Source organism: Melospiza melodia, chromosome 1 (assembly GCF_035770615.1).
Source record: "Melospiza melodia melodia isolate bMelMel2 chromosome 1, bMelMel2.pri, whole genome shotgun sequence".
Classification (NCBI taxonomy): Eukaryota; Metazoa; Chordata; class Aves; order Passeriformes; family Passerellidae; genus Melospiza; species Melospiza melodia.
Genome location: NC_086194.1, coordinates 26,029,407 through 26,049,447, shown reverse-complemented (window position 1 = coordinate 26,049,447; position 20,041 = coordinate 26,029,407). Strand labels below are relative to the sequence as shown.

The 20,041-nt window shown below is 39.6% G+C and overlaps 1 protein-coding gene across 2 annotated transcripts in view; it reads right to left on the bottom strand.

Moving 5' to 3' along the window:
- Positions 1 to 15,386, bottom strand: part of SDHAF3 (succinate dehydrogenase complex assembly factor 3) — a 29,204-nt gene extending 13,818 nt beyond the window's left edge. Inside the window, exons 1-2 of one of the 2 annotated variants that reach the window (XM_063151850.1) lie at positions 13,057 to 13,199; positions 12,788 to 12,907 (exon numbers count right to left, since the gene is read on the bottom strand). In XM_063151850.1, coding sequence (XP_063007920.1) covers positions 12,788 to 12,907; positions 13,057 to 13,080 — 144 coding nt within the window. In that variant the 5' untranslated portion in view covers positions 13,081 to 13,199. Of the gene's footprint in view, positions 1 to 12,787; positions 12,908 to 13,056; positions 13,200 to 15,224 lie in introns of those variants that run through there. The other variant, XM_063151842.1, reaches the window with a different exon arrangement.
- Positions 15,387 to 20,041: the final 4,655 nt, after the last annotated feature.

Here is a 20,041-nt window from a genome sequence, read left to right as displayed (position 1 = left end):
ACATTTGAAAATTATACTTTAAGTCAAATCTTTTCTGCACATTCTCTACCAGCAAAATCCAAAAGGGTTTGTGTAAAGGACTGGATGAGGTCACAACCAACCTGATCTAAAATGGTCCTTCCAGTAAAGGTCTTGCAGGCTACCTCTGCTTTATTACTCCATTCATTAAAACCCAAGATTAGTTCAAGTTGTATTTTAATGACTACTCCCAAGATAAAAATATTTAAATTACAAATTTAAATTCTCAGGTTATTGTTAAGATCTGACATTATGTTTTGAGGACTATCAGATTTCAGATTTTTTTTCAAATGTTTCAGTACTGAAGATATCATACTATATCAAACAGTTCTCTTCTTCCCCCAAGGCAATTGTTTCAAAATAATTGAATCCACTACATAGTTCACTAAGACAGACAAGTTCACACACCTAAAATATCAGTAATATAATACTGATATTATTCAATAATCAGCTGATTCATTCAAACTCTTTTTGTATACAAGCTATTACTAGCACACACAAGCTAGTTTCCATCCTACTCTTTCATAATCAACACAAAACTTTATTAACAGCTATTTTTCAGGTAGAAACAGATTGTACTTATAATTTTCCTCTCTATACAAAAGTCACTGAAGCTTTACTTGTACAATATGCAAGTGAAAAAAATAACAAAACCTCATTTCTACTGAAAACAACACACACTATGCAACAGCACTCAAAAAAAATCTGATCAAAATTTACAAGCAGTACATCTTCACAGTTCACCAAATGAGGCTCAGGGACAACAAAACATAATTAGAAATGCTCTGATAGACAAATTGGCATTACTCAAGGTTTATTTTCTGCCTGCTTGCCCTTGAGGTATTGTGTAAGATGATAGTAGCTCTAGATTTTTGAGGGAACTCAGGAGCTCCTCTATACCCACCATCACCCAAAGAAGTTAACAGCTTGTTAGCTTGCTCATGCAGCTTGTTCTTCATGCAGCTTTTCCTTCACCCATACTCACAATACCCTCTCAAAGTCACCGCACCAAACAATCTTCCCAAACTCAGTCTCATCTGTGGCCCGTGAGAGTGTAAACCTGCCCATGACATTTCAGAAGCAAGTCAGTAAAAGGGAATGATGATAAGGTGTGTGCTTACTTGTCTTATCAACACAAAGCATAACCATGAACAGCAGATAGACTATGTTCTCCAGAGGCCTCTGAAATAGCAGTGAATGCTGTCTTTGAATTGAATCACAAATGAAATTTTCTTAATATGCTAGTTTTCAAATAATATTTGAATGGTACTGAATATTACAGATCTAGGATGCAGAATAATGAGACATATCTGGCAATCCCTGCTGGTTAGAAAGACAGCAGAGGTGGGTTTTTTCATTTTCTTTTCCTTCCAGGAATGTACTTTCCACTAGAGCTGAACATTCACAAATGCTACTGTGCAGACACAGTGCCCAGCTCTGACATACAATTTCATTATGGCCTAGATTCTACTCTTGTTTCACCAGACCAGCAGCAGAACAGCACCAGAGAGCTCAGAGCTTGTTTCTCAGACAGCTCAACCTCCACATGGATTTCAGATACCACACTCTTGATCTGGAGAAAGGAAGATAAATCCAAGAGCTGTTAAGAATCTGCTAATGTGCGACAGAGAGAATTCAGAACAAAAGCAGCACTTGCACTTAACAGAGGAGTCAGCATTCTGTGTGCAGTTACAGCTCATAGCAGTGCCAGGGAATGCTTTGAGAAGGTCCCAGAACTCAAGCACTCACCCTGGGAGCTTGGTGCCACAGCCCCTGCCACAGGTTTTGATCAAGGATAACCATCTTTATGTGAAACAACTCCCAAGTTCAGTGAGCTGGCACAGATCAGGGACAGCTCCCAGCAGGCAGTTTGGATATGGCCACCCTGCTTTGGAGCACAGGAGTTTAACAGCATGGAAATGGGCTGTTCCACTGCCAGCTGCAAAGCAGCCCAAGCACATCAGCTCAGCAGTACAGACTCACTTTAGCTCAACAATGCTGTGGCCAAACAGGCCTCAGAAAACTCTGCAAGAGGAGTTATCTCTATTCCCAAACCAAAAGCTTATTTCATACACTGCTTGCTTTTATCTTGTCCTCTGTGCTGTGTAGTTTTTGAATTGGGATAACTTCTTCAAAATCCCATCACTGGGAAGCCTCCAAAGGCTCTGAATGGCAGAGTACAACATTTGGAATGTTGTCAAGCAGAATTAATACAAAGGTTTGCTTGCATGCAAACAGGAAATGTTTCAGTCCTCTAACTGCAAAATTCCAACTATTTTCTCTCAACCAAACACTGTGATGCATGAATGGCTTTAAAGAGCTGAAAGGAACTTCAACTTCACCCACAGCTACTGTCCACTGAGGAGACTGTCCAGCACACTTGCCATTTCAGAAGAACCCACTGAAATCACCCTATGATTTCAATATGCTTTGCTCAAGTCAAAGCCATTAAACACTCAATGAAGTAGATGGTGCCAAACCCCTGAAATACACCATGCAGGTATACTGCACAGCTGTAGGTATATGAATACAGAAAAAAAAATTCCAAAAGGTTGGAAATAGTTAACATCTAGAAAATTAAATCTGTGAAACACATAAGTCTATTAACACTGGATAACTGACACTAATCAATGCTCCAGAAAACATCCTTAGGAGAAGCAAGTTTGTTGTAACATCAAATGAAGTCAGAAACACTTTTTCCTGAAAGTGATGGGAATACCACAAAATGCAGAATACACAATTTCCAAGGAAGAGCTGATGAAACCCAAACTACAGAACACAAACTAGAAGGTAAAGGAGAACTTTCCCAGGAAACGTGGGAATGCAATAAAACTGGCACTGATGGCTTTTTTCACAGTTTTTTCTCCAGGGCTCAAATGGCATCCCCAGATCTTCACAGGTTTCCCACCAGCCACAAGAAAGTAGTCTGCACTATTTTTGAAGTTGAGGAGGCGTAATATGTGTGTGTGTATATATATATAGATGCACACACACATACATATATAATATCTTCTCTCACCAGGATATAAATCAAAACTCTTTAGAATGAAACAACACACACACGTGGTTCTGTGTGAAAAGTCAAAAACTTGTCAGCTATATCAGAAGTATTTCCATTTCTGCCAGACAGATGGAAGGGGCTGAGGCTGTAAAGGTGACACCATCTCAATCCAGGGTCTAGTGGTCCAACCATATTTGACAATTATCAAAATAGTCTTCTACTGCAGATGTCTACAGAGGCCAAGACAGGTCTTGCCCATATCCAAAACACCAGATGCTAAAAACACTGGCTGTTGAAGTTTAGATAGCAGTATGTCATTATTCATGTCCCAGGACACATAATCATAATGTCTTTTCAAAATTTAGAAATTACAAACAGAATATTCTTACCAGGATTTCCTTGTCTATTTTCACTTCTTAGTTCCTTCTTACACTTAAAACTGGGCCATCTGTTTTTCCATATGCGTAAAGGTTTTACAAGGACTTGGCCTATTGGAAGCCATTGAGCCTCCAGCTTCCAAGGCTTTCTCATTACATCTTTTCAGCAATTCCAACACAGACACCTTTACACCTTCTGTAATGAAGCTCCCTGAGCCCCAAAGGATTTCTGGGTCATCCTCTGTTTAACTAAAATACTTTGAAGAACAAAGGCAGCTTACCTCACACACTACCATTTTTGCAGCCCTGGGGTTTAATGCATCAGCAGGAAACAAACCTTTATAAAGAGCTCCATTGTAAAATATAAATATTTAATTGTTTATAGCATATTTATAGCAATATAAATATTTAATTGGTTTATATCTAAAAACAAGGGTCTACCACAATTATTTTCCTCTATTTGGTGAAGTGTGGAAACACTCTGCTGCTGAGGAGTGGCATCTGCTGGCAGACAAAGACTCCATAAAAATCAGATTCCCCAGTAAAACAAATATTTTTTTTTGAAAGACAAATCAGAGTTGACATTATTCACAAAGCAACTCTCACTTCCTTCTTGATAGGATGATGATGTTTTTCTCAACAGTGTAAATCCTTTCAGTTACACTGATGGTACTGAACTGTCCATGAACCAGAATAACATTGCTAGTGCTACCCATGAAATTTCTTGTCATTCCTCAATCAGTAACTGAACTGAAGAACAAAAGACATGTTTGCTACTTAATTAAATCCCTTTCCATCATGGATCTCTTAAATAAATTCTTAAAATGACTCACTGTAATAATGGATGTTAAATAGCTCACCAGGGTACTAACCTGTGAACAATAAACTGAATTTAAAAGGCCCAGAAAACAACAGAATATCATGATTTCCTGAACACCTTAAAAATAAAGCATAAAATCAAGTTTAAACTACTGCAAATAAAGTACACAGACAGAACAAGCAACTGAACATGAACCAAAATATCCTTCATTTTAGAGCAGCCTACTTGTACCACTGCCAAAAGCTGACCTACACCTTCCACAAGGTTTTATTATTGGAACTGTGACAACCTGCAACTCTTTGGCTTAAAATATCATGGTGGGTGACTGACATATGCCATATTCATTTTGAAAGGGGCAGAAAAAAAGAGAAAAGAGATTCAGTTTAAATGTTTCACTGGCATCCAGGAATAATGGCAGGAATAAAAAATATTTTTTACTCTATTTTCATTTTTAAAGAAAACTTCCTACTCTAAACAGTACTATGCAATACCAACATACTCTGTAACAGCATCTAAAATGTGACATTACTAATAATAAAACTTTTTATTTGATGGAAAAAACATTTGCACTAGAGCTATTACAGTACACTTCCAAAAATAATTGCTTTAAAACTCAATAGATCCACTATGAAAAAAAGATAAAATAAATTTCAAAAGAGTTTTGTATCTACATGCTGTGGCTCCATCTGCTCTGGGCTTACTCTCCTGGGGACTCCCGCAGCTGATCTGAATTTTATAATCAAAGAATATGCCAAGTTGGAAGGGACCCACAAGGACCAGTCCAACCCCTGGCCCTGCCCAGCACCATCCACAAGAGTCACACCCTGTGCCCAAGAGTGTTGTTTACCAATGCAAATCCAAACCAGAAAACACATTATGACTAAACCAGGTGGAAAGCCCAGTAAAGTTTTCTAATTGAAAAGCCTTCTCAAAATTTGTAGCAGTAAGTTAACTATTCTCAATATGTATTACAATAAATTATTTAGCAATAATTGAATCTATAGGAATTCTAGTTTGTATTAGAAAATTCAGCAGCCTCTTTTTTCTAGCATAGGAACAAGGCTTCTCTAGCTAAGTATTTGCTGCCATCATGTGTACACTTGAAAAACTGCAAACTTGTGAACAACACTTTATCAGGTCAAAAATTAGCCATGAGATTACACATAAGGGCATTACAGACTTCAGTCAGAAGGTGATGAAGTCTCAAGGATTGCTAATGTAATATGAAATCTTATCTCAATACAGACTGCCTATTAGAATTCAAATTCTACAACAGAGACCACATGCTTTCACTATGCAATCATAAGAAGCAAAAAACTGGTTATAAATAAATGGTATTTGATGGCCCCTAAAAAAATAGTTTCTCTGGCTTATTCCCTGCAAATGTCAACACTTTCAACACCACCCAACACCTTCAGCCACGACATCTCCAAAGAAGCAACGGTGATGGGGACATAAACCCTTCCACCACATTTCTTCTGGTTCAGGAAGAAAAAAAAAAAAAAAGAAAAGAAAAAAATTGTTTCAGTGACCTAATGTTCATTTCCTCTAAATTACTGGATAGAATAGTTCACCAAGAACAAAAAAACACCATTAAGTTGCATAAAACTAGTTTATCAAGTTTACACCATTCAGAAATTCCCACAGAGAAAGGGAAGATGCATCTACATTGTGTCTCTTGTTAGTTAGTTTTGAAACATGGGTGCAAGATCAATTTAGAAGGTATTTTACAAATTTACCTAGTTACTGCAGCGAGGAAAAAAGTGCATCATGGTCTCTTTCATCTTAGACTGCTCCTCTCACTAATACCCCTGAAACAATAAAACAATATCCCTGAAACAATAAAAAATAGGACATTGACAGGACTCAACCCCCCACATTTCAATAAGCCTAAAATCCAACACTCAGTAACTATGCTTCTAGCAGGATTTCTAACTTGTTCATTAGAAATACCTCATTACTATACATTACTTCTGGAAATGACCTTTAAAAGATAGAAGTACAAACATTTTATCATACACTATGATTAAATGTATTTTTTAAATTATATCCTTCAAAAATACAGTTTGAAATTAGCAGCTTTGAGACACAGAAACAAAATATATTTCAGCAGACATTTTCTGCTCGATGAATTCCCAGAAGTGAGCTGCACAAAAAGCAGGATATCACCAAGAAGATGTATGGCTGTAAGTACAGTCAGCTTCAGCCTCAAAACAAAGCGCCAAAGCTCTCAGCATTACAAAAGACAGCTAAAGCAACATAAATGGTGACAAAGATGCCACTAAATAAAAATTATGAGGTCAAAATCTGAGGTTCACCTTCTTGCAAAAAACAATATTCAATTAAATTACTTGAATATCAGTGAACTGTGTAAAAAACCTCTTTCATTCTTCAAGGGGTACACATCAGTATGTCTTAAGTATAGCTCTATATATAAAAAATCTGGGGCTTTAAAATCCTCCAATATGCATAACCCTATTTGTGCAACCTCACATTACACTGAAAGAAGAAGAAAAAAAAAACAGCTTCTAAACAATAATTCTGATGTGCTCCACATGCAATTTCAACTTGCAGAAAATATCAATTTTCTGTCTACACAGGATGGAAAGGCACATCTATACAGTATGTGCAATTACAGCACTCATAATATTATTGCAGTAATTACAAAATATGGTACTTGACAGCACTTGTAGAAAGTTGGCAGTGTTTACGGTGTTGATAGTGGAAATGCACTGACAAGGCGGTAAAAAAACCTACCATGCTTACAAAACACTACATGCTGACAATATTCACACAAGTGCCAAACAAATGCTGGAAGGAAGGTGTCAATAAAATACAAACAAGCAGAAATCCTCATAGCTTTGCAACTGCAATTCATACTCTGTTTGTTTGTTTGACCCATGTAATGTTTAAGATACTACCCTGTCTTAAAATGCAACAAAGTTCAGAATTCAATACCTTGTGTTGCAGAGCAGAATGAGTTAAAGGACATAAACAATACTCTTGAGCTGCTGAAGATTGTACAGCAAGAGCTGTGAGAAAAAGCTGTGAGAAAGAACTGCAGAAACGGAGAAGGATACATAAAGGACCTGCAGAAACTGTGTTCCCTCCCAAAGAACAGAACAGCCTGCTGTGATAAGTAATTGTGCAAAAGAAAATATACACAGTATGGCCTGCTATGTACTAAATCACACGTAGACTGAACAACTGGAAATTTTTATGCAGAAGTAAAAAACAATTTAAATATCTGTGCTTTTTGTCAATGAACATCCTCGCAGCATCACACTGCTTGGTCCTTCTTTCAATCACTGTTAACCCTCACCTCAAAACATAATCTCGTAGATTTTCTAAATTCTACTGTAAAATACTTTAAACACTAAAAATAGAGCTAAAACACTGGAGCAAAAGAATCAGAATACTCATCTGTTCCTGTTTCCTTTTCTTTCTCTTTTGTTTACATATAAGAGAGAGGAAGAAATTGAACAAAACTCATACTAGCACAGATACAACTTGCAGAAAACCTTTTAAGAAACCCATTTGCTTTCAATAACCTGGGTCAAGTTAAACTTTTTTAAATGGCTGTCATGGAATAATGAAAAAGAGGAATCAGCCTAATTCACACCAAATAAGATAAACGTACATTTAAAGAATATTTGGATATCTGAATGCCCAAAATAACAGACTGCTGGTCACTGCAGCTCTAACTTTAAAAAATCTGGAGGTCCTGAGAATTACATGCTCGTACATATATAATTTATACATAATAAAGGCTTTTGATTCCCTAAGTTTCACACATATGTAGAAGTACAATGGTATGTTAGGAACATGGCTATGCAGATGCTGTCTCATCTGGCTTGGACAGAATTTTATACCACCACTAGATGGAAACCTGAATTACCTTTTAAACTGACAATTCTGTAAATGCTCACTACTGGTGCTGCTTCTACTGTGTCTGGCTCTTTTCTTATTTAGAGACCTATTCTCACACTGCCTGTCACTAACCTGTACTCATTAGGAAGGTGCAGGTCTCTGCTCATGGAGCAGACATTCACAAAACTTCTACAGCATCTTCAACCCTTGAGAAATGTGGCCTCTCAGTGCTATTCAATGTAAGGAGTAAACTGTTAACACTCATTAGAGATGCATCCCACTTCTAACAGCAATTTAAACTTCTCAATCTAAGCTGTAACTAATAAAATTGCTATATTCTGCCAGAAATTTCAGGTCAGGGATTCAATTCATGCCACATTTTAAATATCCAAGGCATGCTACAAAACTATCTGAAATTTATAAGCCTATTTGCACATCATGCATTTATACTTGCATTGTACCTGAGGTGACTGGCACAAGCAAGTGATTGACATTACTGTTGGGTGTCACCCCTATGACTTGGATATGATTTCCTGCTGTGTCAAAACAGTTATAAATAAAAACTTCAACTAGCAGATAAGCAGTTATCAAGAGTCATCTGACTAGCTACCTGCAACCATAGATATGATAGCATACTGATAATTGGCAGAGTAACATGACAGAAGCATTGAGAATGCTGATGCTACAATTTATAAAATTTTGAATTTAGAAAATACAGTAAAGGTCTAAAGCCAGCATGTATACAGGGGGGGAAAATAATCAAAACAACCAATCTAGCAAGAAATCCCTGGTCTCAGCAGCAGCCAGGTGAACCTGAAGGACAATGATGCTGCTTTCCAGGTGAGAAGCAACAAATGCCCCTTCCTGCCATGGGTGTGCATCATGCACAAGGCAGTGGGTATCCACCAGGCTACCCCAAGTGTCAGCACTTCAGAAAGCTCCCAGACTCCCTGGATTCTTACAGAAGAGAAGCAGACACCAGCTCCTGCTTCTTAACCCAAAACTGAAAGAGCACTGAAAGGACAGAAGAGATGGCATAGTATGGAAGAGCTTCATTTGTATGAAACTTCACAACAGGGATTCACAACAAATGTCAATCTTTGCAATTGCACATAAATACTAATTCAGGACACTCACCAAATCAGGCAAAATTTCATCAGAGGTAGGCTTCAAATCCTACAACCAAGCAGGCCACCAGGAACGCCAGGTCAGAGCAGCAGCCTGATTTCCTGCAGCCATTCATGCCCTAATCCCAAATGCTCTTCAGTTTATCAGCCACAGCTCCCTGGCTCTCAGAAAAGTGCAAAATTCCTTCCTACCTTTTGAGAAATATAAAAGGAAATACAGGAAATTGACTCCAATTTAGTTCTTACAGACTAATAACCAGTGAACACCCTAAGTGGGGGATAAAAACACAGGACTCAGTAGGAATTTACTCTTAGTAAGATTTTCATCCGGATAGCCATAAAAATCACCAAAAGCAAATTTTGATGTATCCGGTAATGTTAAAATGAAATACTACTCTAAAATGCTATTTCACAACTTTAACAAAAGTAATAAAATGGCAAAAAACCTAAAGACATATTTTACTTCCAAAAAATGTATTTCTTTGTCAAGTCAAAGAAAACATCTCTTATATAATGTACTTCACTGAAACTGAGAGCAAAATTCAGAATGCCAGCAGTTGTTTTATACTCATACTACCTACATTATTTGCTGAAAGACAGCACAAAGGGCAACCCACACATCCCATTCCCATTTCAGTCTGACTCCAGTACTGGCCACAATTTACTCTTCCACCCTCTTTGACTATTTGCTCTTCAAATTCTCCATTCAACATTTCAACATATTTTTAAGTGCTAGTAGTTTAAAAATAAATCAAGAAGGGGAGGGAAGATTATACTTGCCCAGAAAATTAAGAAGCAAAAAGTTCTGTAAGTGTATCTGCTCATGAGCAGAAAAAGACATATCAGAACAACTTTATTCTCTGAGATATGACAGCATCCCACAATGACCCCAGCAAAGTAAATACTACAAGTGACGCAGGCAACTGAAAATAAATTTGATGAATGAAAATTATTTGTATTGCATCAAATGCACTGATTCAAAAATTCAGTCATTCCTGAGAGGCTACGTGACAGTCCATTTGAAAGCTTGGAAAAAGATTTTCAGGGTCAAGAGTGGCCAAAGAATTTCAAAGGCAATTTATTCAATCTATTAAACTGAGAAAATGTTGTGTAATTCTGCAGAATGATTCTGCTTGTCTCAGAGACAGTCCAGGCCCTCTCATCTACAGGGTCAGGCTTTTTAAAAAAGCCAAGTACTAAATGGTCATTTTCAAAATTAATGCTTAAATGTGAAACAAATTGTTACTTAAATTATTTAGCGGAATATTGAACCTACTGCAATCTGAAATGAAGTAATCAATCCTATCTTAATATTACTTATCTTATGTAAGCATTCTCATCAGCTACCATGATTTAGAAGACTGCTGAACTAATTGACTTATCATACCTGTCAACATTAATTCAATACCATTCCAAGATAATAATCAGTATCAATCTAATTATATCAGCAGTCTCCTGTAAATGAGTACCAATTATTTTAATTAAAATATTAAATATTTAGAAAATAGATAGGAACATATATTAATAATTTATATGCTTAATTTGAATCTACCTGAAGAAGCATAATTCTTGAACAACAAAGCTTACTTTCTTTGTATCATCACTCTTTAATATTTTCCAGCAGGCTTCCAGACACAAACTAGGAATCCAATACCAACGATAGGAAAACCACAATATTTATATTCTACTTTGACATGAGCACATATGGACTTGCAGTCTACCATTGGTGGTACCCACTTAAAAACTCTTCCAAGAATATTCAATGGATAGTTTCCCTATTTTATAAGTGCAAATAGGTCAGCTTAGGTTTCCTACAAAACTTCATTAGCCATCTACATGGTTGGCTCTAACATTAAATCCCTCAATTCCTGTGCATTCTAAACAAGATGAGGTCCCTTCTCATCTCCTTTACAGGAAAACAACACAAACCACTCACATCCTACAATAATATCATCTCAGAGCTTTTTACTTCTTGTTTCTCCTCCTTTTATTTTTAAAGCTGATCTTAAAACTCTCCCTATAGGTTTTCCACTGTGTTTCATAAGAAATAAAGGAAATTCATTCCATTTGTGAGACACAATCACAGAATCATTCCGACTGCAAAAGACCTCTAAGGTCATGGAGTCCAACCTTGGATCAAGCACAACATGTCAACTAAACCATGGCACTAAGTGCCACATCCAGTCATCTCCTGAACACTTCCAGGGACAGTGACTCCACCCCTCCCTGTCTGTTCTTAACAACCTTTGTTGCTAAGAATTTCTTTCTGATGTCCAACCTGAACCTCCCCGCGGCACAACCTGAGGCTGGGACAGTAACCACAGCCTGGGACAAGAGGCTGACTCCCACCTGGCTACAAACTTGAATTAATATGCCCAGCTCCCTTGAATCAACATAATTTAAATAGCAAGGGGGGCAGGGGCACTATGTGAGGCAACCACAATGGGATTGAAATGCCAGGCCTGTTTTCTAAATGTTCAGCTAATATGAATCAAATTGGAGGACAAGAAAGCACACCACAGGCTATGAACTAGTATATTCAGAAGGTCTGACTACCCAAAGAGAGCCTGAAGAGATTTAGCAATAGTCAAGGAGTTTCATGTTCAAATACGACATCCTTGGAAATTTTCATTCAAAAAGCATTTCAGATGACTTACGAAGATTGCACTTCTTATTGAAATCCTCATTCGAAGTCAAGAAACATCACTGCAATCACCATATCCATAATCTTTACCCTCTGATAAATATACATCAAGATATATTACTTTAACATAAAATTAAGAATACTAATTCTCTGTAACATGAGACATCATGCCACCCTGTACCAGATGCCCTGCCCTGCATTCAACAGAAGGCATGAGGAAAGAACATTTCCAGATGGAAGCTGAATACTGACAACACCAAAGTGCACACAGCAAGGTATTTGCTTAGCCTAATGAACAAGCAAATTGGGAAGAAAAAAGTTGGAAGTGCAACATGCCATAATACTGTTATCAGAGCCGTAAGCATTTTTTCCAAAAAAAAAAGAAATTTAACAGGCAATTTAAACAACCAGTTTGTATTAATGTTGTAGTGATTTGTTTAGGTGGATTTGTTTGGTTTGATTCTTTTTTGTTTCGTTTAATAAAATTAGAGGCAATATTACAGCGACCTGATGAAGGTCTTCAGGGTGAGAGAGAGACGGAATCTTGTTTCATGATCAGAAGGCTGGATTTATTGACATATGATATATAATACATTATTACTATACTAAAAAGAATAAGGAGAGAAGTTGCAGAGGCTGCTAAGCTAAGAATAGCATAGAAAAGAATGAATAACAAAGTTCTGTGTCCAGCAGAAAGCAAGGACAAACTCTCCTGTGAGTAGTCAGCAAATCCAAACACTCACAGAAGACCAATCACCGCTGCACCTGTTGCATTCCACACCAGCCGATAACAATTGTTTACATTCTTCTTCTGGGGCCTCAGCTTCCCAGAAGATGAACAAATCCCAAAGAAAGGATTTCTATGAAAAAACGTCTGCGACAAGGCAAGAAGTACAGTTATGGTACAAGCTACATGAACAGCAGCATTACCTCAGCTTCCCTCGTGGCTAACTGGGTGACTCTTAGGCAAGAACCCAGCACTCCACAGCTACGCTGGTCTGTCCTGCAAGACCTGTCCTGGAGCTTCCAGCCTATTTTCAGAGTGTCCTGCTGCCCAGGAAGGGTGCAAAGAATGAAATACAAGAGAAACAAGTGGTGCACAGTACAGCTGCTCACCACCTGCTGACTGATGCCCTGCCCACGCCGGAGCAGTGATCAACCCTCATGGCCAACTTCCCCAGTTTATATATTGAACATACTACAGGCTGTATGGTATGGAACATCCACCTGGCCACTTTGGGTCAGCTGTCCTGGCCATTCTCCCTCCCAGCTTCTTGTGCATCTCCTTACTGGCAGAGCATGGGCATCTGAAAAATACTTGATTTAGAGTAAGCACACTTAAGAATAGCTACAACAGTGCATTACCAACATTATTCTCACACTAAATCCAAAATACAGTATTCTCACACTAAATCCAAAATACAGCACTGAACAAGCTACTACAAAGAAAATTAACTCTATCTTAGCCAAAATCAGGTCAGAGGACTGATTCCAACATGAATTAATTAGCATGTAATTAGAGCCCAGAGTTACCTAATCCCAGTTTGTCCACAGTCCACTTTCCTCAATCACCTCATTCAAGTCTTCATGGGCCGGGGAACCACAGCATAACATAAGATGCAAAGCAAGTCTCACAGGCCAAAAATGTGAAAGTCTGACTTAAATTTCACACTCAAAATAAATTATTATTTGGGTGAGAAAAAGACCCCAGAACAAAACAAAAATTAAAGATGAGAAGAGACATGTTAACTACATGCTAATATCTCCCAGCATCTTGTTAGAAGACAGACATATTTGCAAAGTTCTTTATATTCACACACTCAAAACAGTTATTAAATTAGTTTCCTTTCCTTGAACATATCATAGCTAATAGCACTAAATGTCAGGTTTCAAAATTCAACTCGTTACTCGTAGTCTAATTTTTGTCACCATTTTCCCTATAATCTACCTTTAAAACATTTCAGAACTGAGAAACATTTTCCCTATTTGTACACTTCACTTTAAAAATGGCTAAAGATATTTCAATGTAAACATTTCCTTCCTTTTCTAAAACTATTTTAAGGAAGATTTTAGCACTGGAAATAGTAACCTGTAACTTGTCTCTTTAGCTCATGTTAAAACTGAAAGCAGTGATGCGGAAACATTTCAGCAGTATTAAGTAAACGGCAATTGAAAATTACAATAGCATCAGGCATTTGAGAAGTTGATACAAATTTCTCTGATTTGAGGATCTATCAGTTGGCAAGAGGCAATTAAAATACATTTATTCCTTTCCTTTGTACACGAGGCAGTCTTCTCCCTGCTTCTTCCTGATGCCCCAGTTACTTTAAGCCCTAAGATTTCAGCTGCTGCAGGTAGAAGGGATGGGGCAGTTCTCCCCACTACCCTCCTTCTGCAAACTGGGAGGCAATGGATGCTACCTTTGCTAACCACCTTCCACTGCAAAGCAGAACAGAGTTTACTTCCATAGAAAGGAAAACAGTTTTGAGATGCAAAAGTACTACCAAGCCAGTAGTTCAAGGAGCATGAAAATTAATGGGAAGCTTGTCAATACATCTGTCTCTTGCAGCTGTCTTCATGCTTTAACTGAAGCTTCTCCTCTGTGAAGTGCCTATACATTTGCCATGTGGACTCCCGGTGACCTGTTAATACGCTGATACCTACTGGAGTCCAGGCATGTGGGGAAAGCACCTTACAGGCCTCCTTCCTCTGCTGCTTGTGAAACTTGTTACAACCTCGTCACCTGGGAGTGATCTGCTTTTCTCTCCTTGGAGAAACCAGGCAGGAAGTTCAGGGGAAGGGGAGTTAAGCAGAGAAGCAATGTTCACATAAGACTTATTTCCTTAAGAAACAATGAAAAAATGTTACTCCAAAATCAAATGCAAGTTCACAGGGAGGCTATTTACACCCATACTTAGCTAATTATAATTATAAAATTAGTTATGTATGTCGTTATAAGTATTTATATATACTCACACAATGCATTATTATAGATCATACAGATAATTGTGCGTGTACTTTTATTTATATATTTATACATAGCTAATTATATAATTGAGGCCACTCTGTTACATATACCTGTGTGTGCTCACACACATTCGAGGCAAGGCACTGACAACCATAAAAGATAACCTGCCTAGAGACATGGAGCCCCAAGGCATTCTGCAGTTCTGCAAGGAGCTCGCCCCTCACGGGAGCATGCCCAAGCAGAGAGAATCAGCTGGGCTGGAAAAGACCTCTGAGATCCCCGAGCCCGACACCCGAGCAGCTGCGACCGCCCGGCGCCCCTGACCTTGCCGGGGCCGGGCCTGCCCTGCGCCCCGCCGGGCCCCGCCGCGTCCCTGCCCGCGGGGCGGCGGCCACTTGCCTCCCATTCCCGCAGGAAGCGCTGGGCCTCGGCGGGCCCGGCCGCTCTGTGCCTCCGGAACTCCTCCTTCACGTAGCGGTCGCCCAGGTCGCGCAGGGCGGGCGGCAGAGCACGGTGCAGCTGCAGGATGCGGCGGTACAGGCGCCGCGCTCCGCCCGCCATGGCGGCCCTGGGGCGGCCCGAGGGGCCGGGCCGGGCCGGGCCGCGCCTCCCCCGCCGCGGCCGGAGCGGCGCCCAGCGCCCCGTGTGGGGCGGCGCTGCCCGGGAACGGGAGCCCGCGTCTCGCGGGTGGCGTCTGGAGCGATACCCAGCAATGGGATCGCGGATAGTACTTGTAAGAATGCATGGAGGATGTTGTTTCACAAAGACCGGTCCGGGTGGCAGAGATCTCGATATATAGATAGATAAAGAAATCAGTTCATTTTTGGCTCCAGGTTCACCACCAGAAGAATGAAATGTGTACTTTATACCAGATTAGAATGTGGCACAAATTAATTAGGCCACTAAGCCCCAAGCTTCATACGCTTAAATTTGATTTATTTGCATTTTCACCATAAGACGAGGGGAGTCATAGCAAGAAGCCTTACTGCCCCTGTTGGACTTTGTGCCACCACATTGTCACTACCGAGAGCACTCCTGCGTTCTCCTACCTCCCACTGACAGCTCAAACTCCAACTCCCTAGCTCTCCATAAAGCTTTTTCAGCAGCTTAACATCACTTCCAACTCACCCATGTGGAAAAACCCTCAAATGTCAGCAGCCATAGATATAATGGAAAAAGCAGAGTCGGGCAGTGGCTGCAGTGGCAGAAGTCCTGCCTCATTGCGGGTGAGTGTTAAGCTCCTTCCAGCCAGTGAAATTGCTCGTGATTCAAAACAAAAAGGAAACATTTCTATAGGGCCAGGGAGCATTAAGCTTTACTAAAATACTAGGAAATTACAAAAATGTACTGCCTCACAGAAAGCCCAAGTTGTTATATGAGAGCAACAGAGTAAAGAGCAAAGTACAGACTGTTTTACTGACTACTATTTCTTTATGTTTATTTATTGTCCTAAGCACTTCACTGATGGAAAACTGAAGTTCCCAGTAACACAAAGTTACTGAAATAAAAGCAAATGCTTATAGATTCAACTATTGTCAATTACAGTCTCCTGTCCTTTTCCTGCTGGTGGTGCTGTCAGAGTGAGCAGTCGGGCCCTGGCAGAGGTGGTCTGATCCTCAAATTGATTGGTACAGTTTCATATTTTTAAACTGTATTTTCTGCAGACATTTCTTTGAGGGAAGATTTCTGGACCTAAAGCATTTTGTCTACCATATGTCTTTCAATATGTTCACAGTTTAAAAGGATTGAGGTTAAAAAACCAATTTGCTGTATCACTTATTTGCAGTGATACAATTCCTCTGAATCCTCTAAGGGTGCATTCATTTAGAGAATTTATTTAAATATTTTATTATATCTTGACCAACATACTAGTATTGCACATTGAGAGCTTTTTTTGCTACATCCACCCTGTGTGGTTTTTAGGAGCCCTCTTCTTCCATGGCCTGCTTAAGCCCTCTGCTGGGCACTCACTTTGCCTCTCAGATACTCTCACCAGGCTCAAATACCAACTCACGCAGATCTGTGACCTTCAACATTTCTTACATCTTATCTTTCAGTCCACAGAGACCAAAAGCCATTTTTGCCCATCCTGTGGGGCAGGTGGTTCCTGCCCAGGAGGATTCCTGCAGCATCTCTGCACCTCCAGAATGCTTCAGCTGCAGCTCTTGAGCCTCATCCTTGCGCCTTCCCTAGGTGCTGCGAGAAGAGTGAGGATTTACCAATGAATTCCCCCTGCAGCAGGAGATAGAGCTGTAAGTTCATCAAGCTGCTGATAACAGTCTAAGTTGTCAGTCTTTGTCTAATATCAATTTTTAAATGCCTAGGTCCTCGGAGGTCTCTGCACTATCAGGCAATGTGGTGAAGCAGCAGAGGCAATTGAGTGCCATATTCTTTGTGTACAGGCACAAGCAGACTCACCAGCAGAACTCATTAAGACATGATACAATATTAGAGGTATTCTTTCCATATAATGACTTCTCAGTCATCAGTACTCAAAATGTCTGTGCCACACTTTGAATCCAGATGCAATTTTAGTTAACACACGAGCGCAAGTCCTTTGCTTGCCTCCTGTTGGTGCCTGCCTCTGCTTCCAGGCAGCACTGCTTCTGTGCAGGGCACTGGGGCATCTGTCCTGCTGCTCCTGGTGCTCCACAGCCCACGAGCACTTCTTAGCTTGCATCACAGAAAGGCACCTCAGGAGAGTGCTCATCCCACTCCTTTTTGGGCAGGTGGAGGCAATTAAGCACTACTTCCTTTCAAGTGTCAATAGGAGGCTATACTGTGGTACGTGTGATTTAGACAACCCATAATGGATGATTCTGTATCTGACTGGTCTTTAGAGCACTGGGTCAGTGTTTGTTTTGCTAGAATTGGTGTGGATCCTACAAAGGTACCAGAGTGTCTTTGTGCCATGCTCCATCATAGTGCCTTTGGGTCTGGGGAGGCAGTGTCAGCCCTGCAATAGGTCAGCACAAAGGCAGGTGGAGTGGCTTGGCCAGTATATTAAATCTCTATTTGCATGGCTAGTGACTGTGTGAGTAGGATCATATCTCTTTTCCCAAGGATATACAAGAAACCTGTGGTAAAGCATGGATGCAAAGTGGTTTCTTAGCCATCCTTCTGAGCTTTTGACCCCATGAATCTGTCAGAGTGGCCGTGTTGTTTGTTACAGTCCTAATTCCAAATATAGAAAGACTGGAGGAACACTTCCATGTTTATTTTTTCCTTTTATCAGTAATATGTTGACTAAAGAAGATGAAGCTGAAGTATTTATTGAGCTGGTATAATTGCTGTAATTTTTTAAATTATCAAGAGCATCCTGAGAGAAGTTCTTTTTGTGAATCAAAATAAATGATTAAATATAGAATGCAATGAAGTGGTATTTCTTTCCAGAACTCTTGGTACTCCTGATGAAGCTAAATTGTATTGTCATATTTAAAATATACCCCCCAGAATAATATGCAATCTTTTCTGTAAATTGTGGATTAATGTTAAAGTACAGTCTAATTTCCTGCTATTAAAAAAAAGTATAGCCCTGTTCCTTGTTTCCTTTTTTGCGTTGTGCAGATCACAATAAAATTGCATCTCTCATTTCAGAATTATTATGTTTTTAATAAACTCTCTAAGTATTTGAATATATTCAATACAGTTTCTTTTTGCATGCTGTTCCATAACAAAGCAGATTCAAAAACCAAGCAAAAGATCTGTTATGACAGCACAAGTTGTCTACTAAACATTCTGTGGCACCTTCCAATGTGCCTCATAAACTAAAAAGACACCGAATTACCCCTGTTCTGTAGGAAACATAAACAGAAAATTAATATTAACTTTCATAAATGACTTAGAAAAACGTCATTTTTTGGGTACTTTGAGGTTCTGAGGATGTTTCTGCCTCTGTCAAAGTGGAGTCGAGTTTTGTCCTTGATTCAAAAGAAGCAAAGTCAGTTTTAGCACAGGACTGTCTGCTCCAAAACCCACCCAAAAGCTGGATGTGCAACCTACTATAGTTGGATGCTGCTGAAACTGGAGCAGCTCTTTCCCCAGGCTTGGGGAAGTAGAGCTGATGAGGACACCAGTGGGGTTTGCTGTTGGCTGCAGAGGCTGGACACTGCCTGTCCCTGTCTGGCCCAGCGTTCTGCACACAGCCTGTGCTTGGCATGCTCCAGCCTGGTCAGCAGAGCGTGGTAGGGAGAGCAGGACAGGTGATTTTCTTCCAAAAGCTCCATTACAGTGAGAGAAAAAGATGCCATAATAAATGTCACTTGGTGCAGCTCATCAGGATGGCTTCAGGTACTCACACATGCATCTGATAGTAGGATGAAAACAAATAGAACACAATTCTGATGAAATAAATACAGCACATGACAATTTTGGAAGGGAGAGGCAGTCAGCTGGTTTTGGACTACAGTCAATTACATGCTTGGCATGCTGGTAGCTTTTGGACATTGAAAGGAAGTTCTGCTTTGGTTCAGCTTATGCTTGAGCTGCTCATTCATTGCAAGATTTCTTGTACTTTCATCTGAAGCACATGGTCCATATCATCCAAAACAAATTTTTGACAGTTCCTGAGGAAGTTCTGCTTGCCTCCTGCAGACATGAAAGATGCCAAGTGTGCTAAAATATTCAAATATTTAGCTACCAAACTCTATCAAGTTTCTGCTTGAATATGTGAGAGCAGAGCTTTGCAGCAAGCCAAGTGTAGGCAACATCAGCCTGGAGGAGTGCCAGGCTTGCACGTGGACCCTCCTGCTCACCATCTCCCCACCTTCCTCTCCTCTCCCCAGTCCAGCACTGGATTTCAAAGCACACAGGCAGCAGCATGTCTCAGGGAAGTGTTGTGAAAGAAAAAGAGAAGATTGCGATTAACCTTGTGAGGGTTTTCTTTAATCTCCTTTCAGACACATCTAATGTTCAGTGGAAATTTTTTAAAAGAGTTCTACTCAGTGAACTGATTCAAAATTAAAATTTTGGGTAGAATGATTAAAGAGCATCAAAACTCAATGTAAATGGCAGGCAAGATGGTTTTAGGGGGAAAATCCTACACCGTCTTTTATAGGTGGTGCCAAGTCAGACTGTGAGCTGGAAATCTTTTTCATCCTTAAGCTATTGTTGTTTTCAACATTCAAAGAAAGCGTCCAAAAGATTGCCTATATTGCAAAACATTTCTTCTACTTTTGAAAATTCAAACAGAATTTGAAAATGTCATTTATTTGGAA